This window comes from Colias philodice, chromosome 1 (genome assembly GCF_061535455.1).
Source record: "Colias philodice isolate Cphi_HAF_F1 chromosome 1, ilColPhil1 Martin Lab GWU primary, whole genome shotgun sequence".
In the NCBI taxonomy this organism is placed as follows: domain Eukaryota; kingdom Metazoa; phylum Arthropoda; class Insecta; order Lepidoptera; family Pieridae; genus Colias; species Colias philodice.
This window is the reverse complement of record NC_143086.1, coordinates 3,206,713-3,224,208: the sequence shown is the minus strand read 5'-3', so window position 1 is coordinate 3,224,208 and position 17,496 is coordinate 3,206,713. Positions and strand designations below refer to the sequence as shown.

Here is a 17,496-nt window from a genome sequence, read left to right as displayed (position 1 = left end):
ACCCCTGGGGAACACCCGATCTCACGGCAAAGTGATTTGATTGAAATATTAATTTGATTAGCCATTTGTAATTACGTATGATTTACAATACCTAATTCAAATATTAACCAAATATCCCTAAATAATAAAACAAAGATCCAATGATACCATACACATTAAGATTTATGAAATTAATTTGATTGACTTTATCGAAAGCTTTGCAAAAATCAGTTTTATGGATATTTTCTACAACTGAAATAAGGTTACTAGGGTTTAACTTAATACACTGACGAAAGATTTTATTGAAATTTTAAATACAGAAGCATTTAATCAAACATTAAAGGGCAGATTCTGAATTGAGAATTGATTTGATTAACATTTGAGAAAGCTTATGTGCCAATACAATTTCTGAGCAGAATTTAAGTATGGTTTGAGATATCAAATACTCAAACCAGAAATCGACCATTAGACAATAGATCAAGAGCCCACGACGGCCAGACATTCCTTTCTTTAGGAAAGTTGAAAGTTTCTCTGTATATGTCTCCGATACAGATAAGAACGACTAGCGATTATCAAGTGTGGGTTGTGGTTACTTTGGCAGGAAACAGGTAGTAAAGGTGTATAAAATTGTACCTAACTTTCATTATGGTTTAAAAGCTAAATTTTATATATGTTACTTGGGGACCTATAAAAAGATGTTACCTTAAGAGCCAGACAGTTTTCATGGTTCTTTCATCTAGCCAGACACATTTAAAAAATAACTAACATATCATCAAATTCACATAAGTACCTAAAAGTGTAACAAATATGAAATAACCCACTAAAAACATTAGTTAACTATAATTATTAAAAAATAATAGTATAATATACCTATAAGTAATAAAGTTATTACTTATCTTTTACGGGGACTTATGTTGGGAATTTCAGGGAATTTCACGTATCTCGATGACACAATAAAAAAGTCATCTGAAAGGAATGTCTGGCCGTCGTGGGCTCTTGATCTACAACTTTTTACAAACAATTTATATACAAATAATTAAATATACTCACAAAAACAAATTATCCATAACGTATCTGTAATCCGGCCGGTCGTTATCTGGCAAGTGGCAAGCGCTTAACACGATGATGGCAGCACCATCACTACAGAAGCCCCCGTGCGATATTACTCGCTTGAACGGTTCTATTACCTGATGGGACAGATAATAAATAATTTTCATAGACAATAGACAAAACGTGGCATGGAACAATAAATAAAAATATAAATAAAAAGACGTGTGGCACTCGGGGACTGCCGCGGTAAAGCTATTGCATGCTATGCCTTCAATCCACACCTCCGTGCCTGTCGGAGTGGGGAGCGTGAGGTTTTTTCGTTACGGAATTTCTGGATTCGGTCCGCGCGCTCAAGGCCCGCGATAGAAGCTATGCAATAGCTTAATAAATAAAAAAAGTATTTTATTACCATACAACAGCCAAGCAATAGACCATAAACAATGTTGGAAGTTATAAAAAAATGTCAGAGTAACTTTAAATAAGACACTATAGACTACAGACATAGTTTATTTCTTTTGCTTACATGAAAAGAATACCAGAAAAAATCCAAATTGATTAGTTGAACCTGCTTTTTTTACAACTTCAGTGAAAAAATAGCAACATTTTATGGAGCTTCAGTTCAAAAAAAGAGCAAAAAATATTTTTGCTTAAAAGTAAAAATAAACTATACAAATAGCTATATAGACTACAAGCCCGCATAGGAAAAAAATATGGGTCAAATGAACCACCGGGGGACATATCTAGAACGATAGAAGAGCATAAAATAATAAGATTCATCACTATGCCGTCACTTGTAAGCTGTCCAACTGAGTGCAGATGAGAATTGAAAAGTACAGGTAGACTCGGTAAATTTTGGTCATATATTTTTGTACGGCATTCTTAACCATCGATAGATCCATTAAAAATAATAAGAAACCGCTCAGTGCCGTACAAAAATGGTGGTCCACCAAGTCGGAATTTTTATTTAATTTCTGAGAGTTACCGGGGGTAAATTTGGTCATTTGACCATGTGCGGCATCTGTGTCATACTATTGCTATACTGCTTTTAATCCATTATTCCGCAACGCCGTACAAAAATCATGGGGACAAGGGGAAAAAATCGAGAGTTGCAATCCCCTCTCTTTCCCCACTCCAGGGGGTCATTTGACTAAGTACGGCTTCGGTTCCTAAACATTATCTAGCACTCAAAAGTACTATTAAAAGCAATGCCGTCAAAAAATAATTGTTCTTTTAAATGTATACCAATAATCATCTTAATTTCATCGAATTCTTGATATAAAGAGCTGTAAGGTCATTTGACCCTGTACGGGAACTTTTTTTTTAACATGAAATTGTAAAATTCAATTGTTGTATAGTATTGCCGTTCAAAAGAAACCGTTCTAAAAAAAGTTATAGAGAAATGCAAAACCGGAAATTTTGTTAAAGTTTAAACATCGTAGATTAATGAAATATAATAGTTTTCTACACTTTATTCGTTGTTTTAAATAGTATTAACATAGATAAATTAGGAAAAAACGATGCCGTACATTTTTGTGCAGACCACATCTTTTAGGCTGATGAAAGCGACGAAAGCTACAATTTTAAGGGTGCTTTATGGCCATTTGATACAGTACGGCATTAACATATCTTTACCCAACTACGGCAAAGCAAAAGGAGGGTTATGGTTTTGACAGGTCATGTATGTATGTTCATCTATTCCCTCGTAACTTCTAAACTACTTATCAGAATTCGACAAATGACATATCATTAGAAGCGTCTGAATTGTTCACTGGATAACCAGCGACCAGCTAGCTAAAGGCTATATGGGGTTTCACAAAATCTAATGAGGCGCCCTCTAGCGGACAAAACATACAGAGTAAAAAAATAAAGTTAAGATAAATATGCCGTGTTTGGTATCATTTGAAAGCGCTTTACTTGTACATTTTGAATATGTATATATTACTAGCATTTGCTTGTGACTTTACCTGTATTCATGGGCTGATTGCATATAATTCACATCTTTTCGTTCATAGCTTTTTTTATTAGTTCATCAATTTAACGGAGTCCATTCCACCTGACTCCGACTTTCCAAGGTGATAATTAACCACCTCGAGCTTCTTAATATTAATGTATATTTATATTTTATTATCAAAATATAAAGCAAACATTTCGTTATATGGATTTTTTTCTTTTTCAGATTTTTCCCCTTTGAACCAACGAAAATGTACGGCACATGAAAAAATATTATCTATGCATAAAATACTTTAAAAATAAATTTATTTCGTGTTGTGTCAAATGACCCCAATGAGAGGAAGGGAGTGGGGAAAGGGAGTGAGGAGTGGGGAAAGAGAGGGGATTACAACTCTCGATTTTTTCCCCTTGTCCCCATGATTTTTGTACGGCGTTGCGGAATAATGGATTAAAAGCAGTATAGCAATAGTATGACACAGATGCCGTACATGGTCAAATGACCAAATTTACCCCCGGTAACTCAAAAATTACCGAGTCTACCTGTACTTTTCAATTCTCATCTGCACTCAGTTGGACAGCTTACAAGTGACGGCATAGTGATGAATCTTATTATTTTTTGCTCTTCTATCGTTCTAGATATGTTCCCTGGTGGTTCATTTGACCCATATTTTTTTCCTATGCGGGCTTGTAGTCTAATACTAATATTATAAAGCTGAAGAGTTTGTTTGTTTGTTTGAACGCGCTAATCTCGGGAACTACTGGTCCGATTTGAAAAATTCTTTCGGTGTTAGATAGCCCATTTAATATATCATCACGCTAAGATCAATAGGAGCAGAGCAATGCGGATGAAACCGCGGGGAACAGCTAGTAAATAATAAAATACCTTCATATCACAAGTAGCCTGTCCCCCGTTGTGTTGTACGTGAAGCCACGACCGTTCATCGCGAAATTCCTCCGCCGCGAAATATTCCGGTATGGGATCGCTGCATTCGAAAAAGAAAAAATATTTTATTTCATTGCAAAGACAGCGAAGTAAGCAGCTTAGAATGCCAATGCCCAAGCAACGATATTTTTTGCCTTCTTTTTTAAATATTTATTTTGAAATAACATCATCCAATGTTTATCATCTGGATTTTTTTTAAACATCTACTCGAAGACATAAGGCCATTTGTACATATATTATCCAATGAAATGTCCAAATTGAAATGTCGATTTTATTTTATTTGCATACCGGACAATGACATATCTGTAATTTTAAGTAACTATGTTAATTTATATTAAACATGTATTTTCTTGTACATAAAAAAGTTATATGATTTATTAAGGCTTACAAAATTATTTATTATTTTTATTTCTATATTTTAATATCATGTTATTACAAAATATTTTCACTTGATTCAACCGAAACTATATAATATAATAGTACCTTGTCGAGTCCTCCTGTTCACTGGGTAAGTCCACCGGTTCTGGCATCACCGGCTCATCTTCAGACTCTACGTCTTCGTATGGCGGCTGGAATATATATATATATATATATATATATATATATATATATATATATATATATATATATAGGTACAGATAGATTTACAGGTACGTATAGAATGTAGATACATATAGAATATAGATGCAGGTAGATGTAGAGGTACCTATAGGTATAACATATATCTATATGCTATATCTATATACTTCTACATCTACCTGTATCTACAGGCAGATGTAGCTCATGAAATTATTGTCTTATCATCGACCCTTATTAAGTGTACAAAGTTTAAATTAAATCTGTCCGTTTAAAGTGGGTCAAAATCGAGTCTAAACGAGTCGGTTACATACAAACATACAGGTGAAGCTAATAAAAGCGTGTTAAAAACGACAATTAGCCAACACAACGTTTTGTTTGACATATATTTCCCGGTTCACACACTAGAGTGGATTTTTTCACTTACACAAGACAGTTACACATAATATTGCGTATTAAAATTTTTAACCTACTGCACTATTCTAAAGGTTCTCAAGCATATTTTTATAGCATTTAACTGATTAAAATAAAGGTATTAATATTATATGTGAAACTAAACTAATATTTGACACCAGGATTTCTTTTTAAACATTTTTTTAGTTAATCTAATTCTAATGTAGTCGAATCCAAGTCTCAAAAATCGTTTAAATGATAACTAATATTTATTATACTAGCTGTTCCTCGCGGTTTCACCCGCATTGCTCCGCTCCTGTTGGTCTTAATGAGATGATATATAGCCTTACAGCCTTCGATAAATGGGCTATCTTACACCAAAATAATTTTACAAATCGGACCAGTAGTTCCCGAGATTAGCGCGTTAAAACAAACAAACAAAATCTTCAGCTTTATAATATGTATTAGTATAGATTTACTAAATAAAAAACATAACATACCACTCGTATCACCCGTCTAGGCAAGATCCTCGGTGGCGTGGGGCTAAGCGCTACACTTCCTGTGTACCAACCCACCATGGCTTGGTACGCTGACCAAAATCTTTCCTGGAAATAATTGTATGATTAAAATAATATTATTATTTGATAGAAAAAGGAATTTTAATGAAAATAGTTTTGACTTAAGGATGTTTGTGTAATGGACACTATGTAATATATCAAGAAGTTAGAACTTTTACTATTTAAATATAAGATACTAGCTGCGCTCCGCGGTTTCACCCGCGTGGCTCCGCTCCTGTTGGTCTAAGCGTGATGATATATAGCCTATAGCCTTCCTCGATAAATGGGCTATCTAACACCGAAAGAATTTTTCAAATCGGATCAGTAGTTCCCGAGATTAGTGCGTTCAAACAAACAAACAAACAAACTCTTCAGCTTTATAATATTAGTATATATAATATAACTAGCTGCTCCGCGCGGTTTCACCCCCGTGACTCCACTCCTGTTGCCCGTAGCGTGATGAAATATAGCCTATAACCTTCCTCGATAAATGGGCTATCTAACACCGAAAGAATTTTTCAAATCGGATCAGTAGTTCCCGAGATTAGTGCGTTCAAACAAACAACCAAACAAACTCTTCAGCTTTATAATATTAGTATAGATATTAATATTTTTATGTTTAATTAATTAAGATAATTATTTCTATGTATTTAATTTTGTATTTATGGTGAATAAATGATTATGATTATGATTATGATTATAGATTTATTATAAATGAAAACCGTAAACGCTTTTCCTTCAAGACTGAGCAATTTAAACTAATTTGGAAAAAGCCTATCTCAACAACTACAATACTACCACAGTATTACCATTATTTCCTACAGTAGTGCGACGAATGTACTTGTGCAGAGAAACGGAGGGGAATTGGCGGGGGTCGGGCGACGCGGGCCGCGTAAAGCAAACACGCTTAGTTTGCTTTACCTAGCGCGAAAGGATGACGCAGTCGTATTTTTTGTGTAATAATTTTATTATACATAGGTACTTACATATTCTATTATGGCGCGCACAAACTGTTCGGTTTACGGATGTAAATCTACATTGAAATCCCAGAAGGAAACAATATTTCAGAAAGATTGTATTAATTGTATCTGTTGAATTAAAATCAAAGCTATGTATATATGTTGTCCTCATTATTTTCTAATCAGATTGTACATCCCAATGCGAATGCATTACTTAGTTAAATGTTATAATATACAATTAAGAACATCCAAAAATAAAGTGTCCACGTAAATAATATTTAGCAGTGCAATATCTGTAATTATATATTTATGAACAAATAATTACATCAGATTTAATAATCGCAATTATTTTGAATGTACATATGAATAAAGATTTCATCATAATATTAATAATCACAATTGTTTTATTTCCCATTTGTTGCAACCCTAGCGTATTTTCGTGTGGCAGCGTCATTACCTACGCTGGCGGCGGCATCGCGCGAGATCAAAGGCGATTCCTTACTGTAGGAAATAATGGTAATACTGTGATACTACTAACTACTCACGACGATATTATAAATCACATGTAGGTATACAGTTTAATGGATTCTTGCACAAAATTGCAGCATTTCGTGGGAGCTTCAGATACTCTGCTACAAAAACAAAATGCTGGAACAATATACCACCTCCCATAAAATGTCTGCAGTCTAAATTTAGCTTCCGACGTGCCTTCAAAAAATATCTTTATCCCTTCCCTCTTAAGCAGCATGTGTATCTATTATTACTTCCCCCTTTATTATTGTTTATTTCTCATATTATTTTATTTTATTTAAGTATTTATGTTACCTTTTGTTCTTACTAATGTTTATTTACTATCTATCCTATTCCTATTTATGTAATTTCATATACATATAATATATATACATATATGTTATGTACTTACTTTCTTCTTTTTTACATTCGACTCATTATATAACAAAAATCATACCTATACCTATATTACATAATATTATTCGTTTACTTTGTTGTTTATTGTTTCCTCTTCTAATGTTACCATCTGCCTTCTGGGTTCTGGCAGAATCCACAGCGTCATGAGTCCACTGACTCATGACATATGCTGAGCCAAAACCATTTTTCAGCCATAGCACATTATAACAACTATTTAATATTTATTGTTTTTATTCTATTTTATTTTTTATTTCTTATTTTTTTATTTCTTTATTTGTAATGTTCTGTGTTTTGTCATTATTTTTGTCAGTTGTTGTGTGTCTATTGTCTATTATTTTTTTAGGAACCTTTTGATTCGCAATATTGTTTGTTATATTTCGTTTCGAGCTTTTTGTATGGAAGCCAATTTTTTATTCATATTTTTTGTACTTGTCGTTACAGTGGCGACAGAAAATAGATTTTCTCTGAAAATTTCAATCGAAATACCGAGTTTCACGATTCATAAAATTACTATACTTATTACTTATTTATTATTTTTGACAGTGCTTTTAGTTTATTTTTAACAGCATTTGACCACATTATACAGATACATACAGTAAGGAAACTTCATACAAACCGTCCAAAATGGCTCACGCACACAAGCAAGCGTGTTTACGAGTATCCTAAGGGTATTGAGGGGGATCGATAGTAGCGGGTGACACATCCACAGATTTTGAATGACAAAGATACATAGTATAGAAACATGTTATGTGTGTTGGTAATATTTTCGATGTGTGAAAAAAAGTGATGTCAATGATTCACATGAAATAAATATCGCTTGTTTCAGTTTGTAGCCCTTTCAATAAATATATTTGTAAATACCGTATCTGACTATAAGTTAGAAAGAGACTATTTGTTAATTTCTATATCTATGGCAGCATGAGTTTTAAATTATGTTGACATATTTTCTACCAAAATGATAGCTACAAATAGTCACTATTAGGAGTCCAGTCTGTATAAAGATCGCATCTATTTTTTACGCAATCTAGAAGAGCAAAAAAATCTAAAAAAATGAAAACCTTACAAAAATCTTGTTTAAATTTATGTGCATAATTACGTAAATATTTGGGAAGAAAAAGATAGATATTATAATTATTGTATTTTTATCGATACGTGACGTCACCACTTTGTCAAGCACTAAGCCTGTCAAACTATTTTCTTTTTCATCCTAAAACAAAAAGGAGGAGGTTCTATGCTCGTATAATAATAATTTTAATTTATTTTTGCATATTTTGTGTTTTTTAATTTAATTTAATTTATCATTTTAAAAATAATTTAGTAGGTATACCTACATACATGTATTGTAAATTCTGGTTTAAAATAATTATTGAATATAATATGTATAATACAAATATCAAGCATTATAAATAATTTAGGTACATTAAATAGCCTTCAGCGTCCATAACATATGTTTATGGTTGTTAGCCCTATGGATTTCCTACCACCAATATCAGTAAAGGGGTTCAGAAAAAAATATTTACAGATTGCACTGTATCAATTTGAGATTAAGATAACAAATAAAATTGGCCGTGCGGGAGATATAAAGACGAAATAGCAAACAGAAAGACAATCATTTTGGGCGTTAATTTAACTTTTCTCGACGCTGCGTTTCGCAAATAACATAAGTTCAGTTTTTTTATGTGTAGTGGATTAGTTCAAGTTTGACTTAATTTGAGAGGTGAACTTTTACCACGGCCGTCATCTTGAAAAATAAGTGCAAAGTTCACAAGTCTACTTAACTAGCAATCACACAAAATTTGACAAGTCATTATTTGTAGCAAAGTATAGTCTACAACTTTATACAAAAAAAATTGTAAAATTTTGACAAGTTATCTCAAAAATCATTACACCAATCTTATAAAAGATTTTTAAACTGATTTTTTTTTTATTATTATTAAGTCAGTTTTAATGAATTTTTTTTTATCGTATTTTTTGAGGATTGTTCCGAAATTTCGAAAAAAGTTCGAATATTCTGCATAAAAATAGCAAAGTAAAGCTAATGTTTCGTCCTTATCGGATATTTGACCCGGTTCATGAAAGGCTACGTACAAGAACCAAATCTATTTAATATCTTTTACTTGTATAATTATCCTATAATCGAACTGTAATTTGAATCGAAAATATGTACATAACGTTATTCCACTTTTTTTAATTTACAGTTTACGGCATAAAGTAATAATATGACCTACCACATTTTCTGTGGGATTGCAAGTTCAGGAAACAAAGCGCAGCCGCGATCTCGATAGAAGCGATTTCACCAAGATGGATGTTAGCCCATTGTCGGCTGTGCGATGCCGGCCTAGCTCATATCAAAATGGCGGTCGCGGGATGTAAGCCTAGTCCTAAAGAAAATGGCACATGCACGACGCCAGGCCCGTCCTTAGCCTATAGCAAGATTACGGCTGCGCGATGCCGGCCTTGCTCATTACAAAATGGCGGCCCCGGTATTCAAACTTAGGCCAGAACAAAATGGCGGCCGCGGGATGCAAGCCTCGACCATATGAATTTAAAGTTAAGCTTATACTAATACACCAGGGTAGAAGCCTTTAAAAATAGAAAAAAGCTGATATTTTGACGGGTGAGTTTTCCATTGAAAATTAGGTTGTTTTTTTGGTATTAATTCAAAATAAGGCGAAATAATAAATATTTTCAATCAAATAAATTACAGTGTATTTGGGACATAATAAAGTAAATTTCCACCAAATTTCGTACAAAAAAAAATTTTGAAGTAGATAAAAATAAAAAACCAAAAACTTGGTTTTTTTAATTTTTCACCTAAATTGTGAAGTTATGTGTAAAAATTGTAAATAAAAAAGTTGTAGATCTTTTTATTACCTACACTTTGCCATTGAACTTTTTTCCGTAGGACTTGTAGTTTTGTCGGAAATCGAGAGAAACCATTTTTTTCTCTTAAAAGCTCCCCCCTCCCACTTCCCGAACTCGGATTGACCGTAATTTATTTTTCCTTTTATTTTTATCATATTCCCCTCCTTTTCTAATGGGTTACATCCTACTGCGATTTTTTTTGTTTCAAAAATTATCTACCCTGGTCTATAATCCGACATACACGTCAAAAAAATTGCAACTCTTAATTTAAATTTTTAATAGACTTTATTTTGAATTATACATCCTACTAATATTTGGAATGCGAAAGATTGTGAGTATGGACGGATGTTTGTTACTCTTTTACGAAAAAGCTACTGATCGGATTTAAATTAAACTTTACAGTAATACAGGTTATATATAAAAATAACACAAGAGGTATAGATATACTGATTCTTCCCGCGGGTTCGAATACGGATGAAACCGCGCAGCATACCTAGTGCTTTCTTTGAGGGAATCCGAGTTCACTGCGGCACGAATTGTGTCAGCTAGCACCGGGAAAGGTTGAACACCTCCACAGGAAAACATCGTCAAATAGTATGCTACTAAAAACTAAGTACCTAACTATGACTTCTATTGTAATTCGCGCGAAGAGTTGGAGACTTCGAGAGCGCCCATCGTTTTCCTCATCTTTGATCTCCTTCAGCAATCCAGTCTGTTTCCATTTCCTATTAAAAGGAAGCATGGGCGATGTTGATCGCGTTCCACCAGGCGAACCGCAATGTTGTTTGCCGGCTTTAGAATAAAAATAGCAACAAACACTTACACGAAGTGGTGACATTGGTCGATTCTCGACGAGCATCTCAGACGTGAGTCGGAAATCATTGTGGGACAGTAGCAAGTTGAAGTCGCTCAAAAGATGGTGTGCGTGGCTGAGGTTGTGGAACACCGCTCGAACCTTGTCCGCTAGACGCTGGCGGCGTTGCAGGGTACGCTCGCTTAATGTGATCTGAAAAAAAATGTTAGTTAAAAAAACATCGCAATTGCATCATAATTCATAATATATAAAAATGTTAGTTAAAAAAATATATTATTTGATAAAATATAACAATCTCAAAAACTAATCGTTTCGTATAAAGTCCAGAGTCCAGACTCAATATAATTACTATAGTCGAGCCAATTTATTAGGTAACATTTGACGTCTATCAATTTTATCTTCGAAGAGAGGTAACCTGCTTAAAAACATCGATTTAAGTGAATTAATCGATACGGACTTGAATCATTTGTCAATCGAACTTTATGTCAATTTTAAAATTCATCAGGCGAATCCCTGTCCCAGTAATATACTTTTTTTCGTAAATTTAAGGAGCAAAATAAGACAAGTATAATACATAATTTAAAAAAAACACAACGCATTTATTAATTTATGATGATTTTTATTCACAAGTAATCAATGCATTCGATTCTAGATGTCAGAATTCGATTTTTAGAGTAACGTCTCTGGTATTTAAAAAGGAAAAAGGTTTACTTATTGACACAAAATTGTAGCGACGTCAGTTCTTTAAATCAGAAATTGTTTATTATGTTTAGAATGGTTTATCAGTAAAATCAAATCTTAAAATTACTTGTGTCGGTCATTATTATTATAAATATGTAGGTAATCGTAATTGAAAAAAGTTACGCAAATGTGCAGTTCTAACAAAACGAAATATCATATTATTCTATGTCGTCGTTACTAGGTTACGTTGATGAATTTTGTTGAACTGTCAAATGTTGCCTATTAAAATGGCTCTACTATAGTTTGTGTAATGACATGTTGACATATCCACACTACATTTTATAAAACAAAGTCACAAACTGTAATGGCGCCCGGATGGTAGCCATGTTAGGAATGTAATTATATTTTAGTAGTTCCATGTTGTAAGAGATGGCGGATGACGAGAAACCCGCGCCATATTGCATCCGCGCCTTCCTTTTTAATGTTAGAGCGGAAAACCAAACTGGTTGTTCGCCTGAGGGTAAATGATCACCACCACCCATCAACATTTGCCGAAGTAGGGCCTTTGTAAAATGCCCACTCCAGGACCTCATACCACACATCAATATTTGCAGAAATAGGGTCATTGCAAATGTCCACTATAGGACCTAAGTAAATGGCATGCCCACTCTAAAGTGACAATTTACAAAAAAAAAAATTAAAAACAAATTACTATGGGAACAAAGGAATGGCAACGGTAGGATCCGAAACTGTCATTTCCTGTAAAAACACATGTTTATGTACAAGAGTACTCACCGTCGGATCGTTCGCCTCTCGCAGGCACATCATGTACCGCTCCCTGTACGGCTCGAACTGCTCCTCAAGGAAGCGTAACTGGTCCGAGAGGTCCGCGAGGTATTCAGGCCGCGAGTGCGCCTCGTTCCTGGCCCTGGTGAGGGGGTTCGTGGTGAGACTTCATATGAAAAATCGATGAAAATGTGGGATAGTTTGAGAAATTATACTTATATGTTAAATTTATGGTGAAAATCTAGGGGATCAGTAAAAAAAAAATGCTACATCTCGTACCTCGTCTGTAATTTTAAGAATCATTGATTTTTTATGCGTTTTTTTAAATCACTAAGTGTGACACACGTTTGATTTAATATAATCGAACTAGTTAAAGATTATTTTATTATTGAATTAAGAAATATCGTTCTTTTCGAGAACATCGATAAAAATAAGCTCTAATAAGCGCAAAAGGATTAAAAAAAAATGTAACAAAATTCCCTGTTTATCTTTTGTGAAAGGTATTCATTCCATCGCGATAAAAATAACCAAGAACTTACAAAACAGTTTACTGCCTGGCAACAATTATATTGCTAGGCAATAAGAACCAATCAAATCGATTCGCGATACTCTTGTACACAATTATTCAGTACTTGAATTATGAAAGTATTAAGAGCGAAAAATCAAATGATTTTTATCATACAAATTGCGATATTTAAGCAATGGACTGTACGAAGACATTTTCATAATAATATGCAATGGCAGCTTAACTAGCACAACAAATGCACATCTATTAGAAAATCCGGTATGGAAGTTCAGTCACCTATATCTGAATATTATAACTATATCCTGCCAGATATATGTTTTTTTCTTAATGGAATCGAACTAAAAAAATCATCTCGATATGGCCAAGAATAAAATTGTTTTTTTTTGTTATTATGAATGAATTATAAATACAGTAGCACCTCGTTAAGTCGAACCTCGATAAGTCAAAAACCTCCAAATCTCGAAAAAATGTGTTGTTCCCTTCCCTTCAAACCCGAAAACCTCCGTAACTTGAAATCTTGGCCCTCTGTTAGTCGAAATAATCACCGAGTCCCTCCAAGCCATTTTGGTACATATTTTCACTCTACAACTCGAAAAATTAAATTTGACCTCTGTATCTCGAACATGGCAACATTTTATTTTACAATCTTTATAACTTGATCATTTGGACTTTAACAACTTGCCGACAGTGCAGTACACTATAATTGTTTCGTTAGAAAACATTTTACGAGTATACGATAATAAATTTATGACTCACGTAAACACGTGTTTGCATTAAGTAGGTATCTAATGACGAAATTATCGATTCAGTAGCTCAGAAAACCGATACTAATGATTAAGATGACATAGAAGACGTGAATAGTACATGCGCTCCATGGGTTTCCATCAAAGAGGCAAGAACCGCATTGAATACGTCCTTACGAAATTTTATAGAGCAAACCAGTATCTCTGAAGAAGAAGAATTTTCTGTTCTTTATAGATTAGATAATGCTAGAGAACAACCAAATTATCTAAAGCAAAAAAATACTGACTTTTTTAATGCCATATTTTTTATTTTAAAATGATTTGAAATAATGTTGATTTGTAATAAATAATTTAAACATGTTTGTCACCTCTGCAAGTTGAATTTTAATGTACTTTACCTCTCTAACTCAAAATTTATAAGAATAAACCTCAAACTCTTTATGTCGAATCAAAATCCGCCTAAGTCGAAATCCTCCATAAGTTGAAAACTCTATAACTCGAATTTTTTGGCGTCTCCCTTGATATTCGACATATAGAGGTGCTACTGTATATATATATATATATAGAGCAAGATGTAGATTGTGAATCTATTTTCAAGCTGTGGGCGTTGCGTTGGGTAATCGAGCAAAGAAACACCTCAAACTCAATCATTTCTTTATTTACCACCGGTTCGGAAAGCAGTATCTACAGAGAAGAACCGGCAAGAAACTCCATAGTTGCTCTTTTTAATCATGTCAGTTTTAATACAATTACTTTAAATACAATCACTTAATAACCGTTACGTTACACATTTAAATTAAACACTAGCAAAGAAAAGGTTAACAGTTCCTAGTAGTGGAAGGTCCGAACTCTTCGATGTTCGAATGTGAAGTGCCGTCCCGAGGGCGAGCCTTCACCGGCTCGACCCGGTACAAGCATGAAGTAAGCCGCCAACTTCACTGTGCTGCCACCTCCCGGAACTCGTGCTTCGAGTCGTTTTGCATCCGCGCTATTGACCGTCTCCGACACGGCCATCCTGCGCTGAACACGTCCTCGTGTATGTGTGTGCTGTAACATAGAAAACATCTCGCACAGTACATGCTCTTCGGCCACTCCTGACAAATTTTTACAATTAAACTCTGATATTTAATTTTTTTAGGCTTTTAAACCAAAAAACTAAAAAAACTAAACCCTTAAGATCACTTAGTTGTCCGCAAGTCTATCAGTCTATCTATCAAGACCTTTGAAATTCATATCGCATACCATCGTCCCGTTAAGCTTTGAAAAGTTATAACAGTCGATCAAAAGATAGCAGTTTTCGACATTCGCAGGGGACACAAGGAATCAATACCTTCAGGATATTTCTTGTGAACACAGAATCATGAAATTTGTACAAGAAACGTCCTATAGCAAAGAATCTCATAAAACAAAATTTAAGTTCATATGAAAACAGGTTTTTTTCTTAATTTGAATATCCTAAAATAATTTCCAACTTCAACCCTTTGAAATTAACCATTTTGATTAAAATAATAAAACATTGAATTCTGATCATTTCAATTAAATTTATGAACTACTAACTACTAAAAGAAAATAGCGCTTAAGCAACCAAATACCACTTTCACTGCTATTGTCACCAGCAGATCATTATTAAAGTATCACAAAAAAAACTAGAGCATGAATCTTATCCGAGGCCTATGGCTTTTCAATAAGCCCATCATCACACACGCATTCCACCGAATGCCAACTCTGGCTTTTCACTAAGCCCAACAACACACACGCATTCCACCGAATGCCAACTCTGGCTTTTCACTAAGCCCAACAACACACACGCATTCCTCCGAATGCAAACTCTGGCTTTTCACTAAGCCCAACAACACACACGCATTCCTCCGAATGCAAACTCTGGCTTTTCACTAAGCCCAACAACACACACGCATTCCTCCGAATGCAAACTCTGGCTTTTCACTAAGCCCCACAACAAACCTCATGTTTGTTCCACACGCATTCCTCCGAATGCCGAGTCCCACGGACTCCCATATTCCAATGGTCTCTACAAGACCCAACCTCCGCCAGCGTCACCCGCGCACCGCGTATCCACGGTTTACTATAAGCAGCTATCTGTACTCCTAATAGCAGACGCCGGCTTCAACGGACTACGGTAATACCGCGTATCCACGGTTTACTATAAGCCGCCATAACTCCTAATAGCAGACACCGACTTCAACGGACTACGGTAATACCGCGTATCCACGGTTTACTACAAGCAGCTATCGATACGCCTAATAGCAGACGCCGACTTCAACGGACTACGATAAAACCGCGTATCCACGGTTTACTATAAGCAGCCATAACCCCTTATAGCAGACACCGACTTCAACGGACTACGGCTACGAAATGACTACTGGCACACTCGGACCAATCGAACTAAGATTCACCGCTATCACTCAACTCAAACTCAAGTTTCAAACATTAATCAACTTCAAGTGGTACTTGGCCCTCAGGCATCCTCAGTATATTAACAAAGTGAAGTTACCCGAACATTGTATAAACAACATCTGTCTTTTCAAAGTGATTATTGGTGTTTAGTATTTCAATAGCTCAACAGTTAAAAAAAAAAGTGAAATCTTATCTGAACTGAATATTACTCATCCAACCGAATATTAAAACTCTAGGTATCTTCTATACAGCCATACTGACAATCATGCGTCCCCGTACGCCATTTCTCACACTACATTACTACGGTAATTCATCTCGGGATACCAAAATAACTACCATCCTGCCTCGGCCCACACTGACCTTACAGGGTTACCATACTGCCCCGGTCCTCCTGACCGGTCAGAACACACATCTACTATCCTGGACCTCATGCCAGATAGAACACCACAATCCTTCGATGAACTACATTACCATCACAATATTATTTCACGCAACACACATATACTTCACAACGTACGAGACAACACAACTATCAGTATGCTACAACTCTACTCAACTAGAACTCTACTGAACTATACCTCCCAAATCTATCATTGTGCTAGCCTGTGCAGCTTGCTCAAATGTTAACAGCAGTTTTATTTTGTTGTTATGATCATTAACAAACAAATGTGACAACAGCACAAAAATAACATTTTAAAAAGTTTAAAACGAATAATTCGTAACTGAACCGCAGAAAACACTCAAAAAGTGGTGAAAGCTTATTCTCAACTGAATATTTACCAACTTGAATTTAAAGTAATCATGTGATAACATAATATCTGCCTACAAAAAAAAATCGCGAGAAACCCTTCAAAACTTTTTTTTATCGGCAAATTTGCATATGGCTAAATTCCTTAACGTTATGTTTACTTTTGAAAACTCAACTTAAAACAATTAATAAGTGTAGGCTTAAACTCATCTGTGAATCTAATATCGAACGGCAAAAGGGCTGAGCTAAATTTTAGTTTCAACGTAATAAGATTGAACTGCTCAACAACTACTGTACAACTACCTAATTGATGTATTCAGTTGATGTTAAACTGCAGCTAGTCACAAAAACTATTATCAAGAAATTACATTAAATGCACACAATGTAAATCGATTAGGTACTATCGAATACTCCACGTTTAGGACTTATTTGAAGCTAAAAAAACAAAAAAAAATGTGTGCGTAACGGAAAAATGTCACGCGTAACGAAAGAATGTTACACTAAATTTTTCTTTTTCAACCCCGATAAAGAAGTTTCACTTTAAAAACCTTCAGAAAACCTGGATGGGTTTTTCTTTTCTCTAT

General features: G+C 34.5%; 1 protein-coding gene across 1 annotated transcript in view; it reads right to left on the bottom strand.

The window, feature by feature from the left end:
- The window catches only part of LOC149491052 (uncharacterized), a 35,075-nt gene that overhangs the window by 2,828 nt on the left and 14,751 nt on the right, over positions 1-17,496 (bottom strand). The window contains exons 7-12 of the mRNA XM_089696118.1: positions 12,490-12,622; positions 11,023-11,205; positions 5,392-5,496; positions 4,406-4,491; positions 3,863-3,962; positions 1,030-1,166 (exon numbers count right to left, since the gene is read on the bottom strand). Coding sequence (XP_089552244.1) covers positions 1,030-1,166; positions 3,863-3,962; positions 4,406-4,491; positions 5,392-5,496; positions 11,023-11,205; positions 12,490-12,622 — 744 coding nt within the window. The remainder of the gene's footprint in view (positions 1-1,029; positions 1,167-3,862; positions 3,963-4,405; positions 4,492-5,391; positions 5,497-11,022; positions 11,206-12,489; positions 12,623-17,496) is intronic.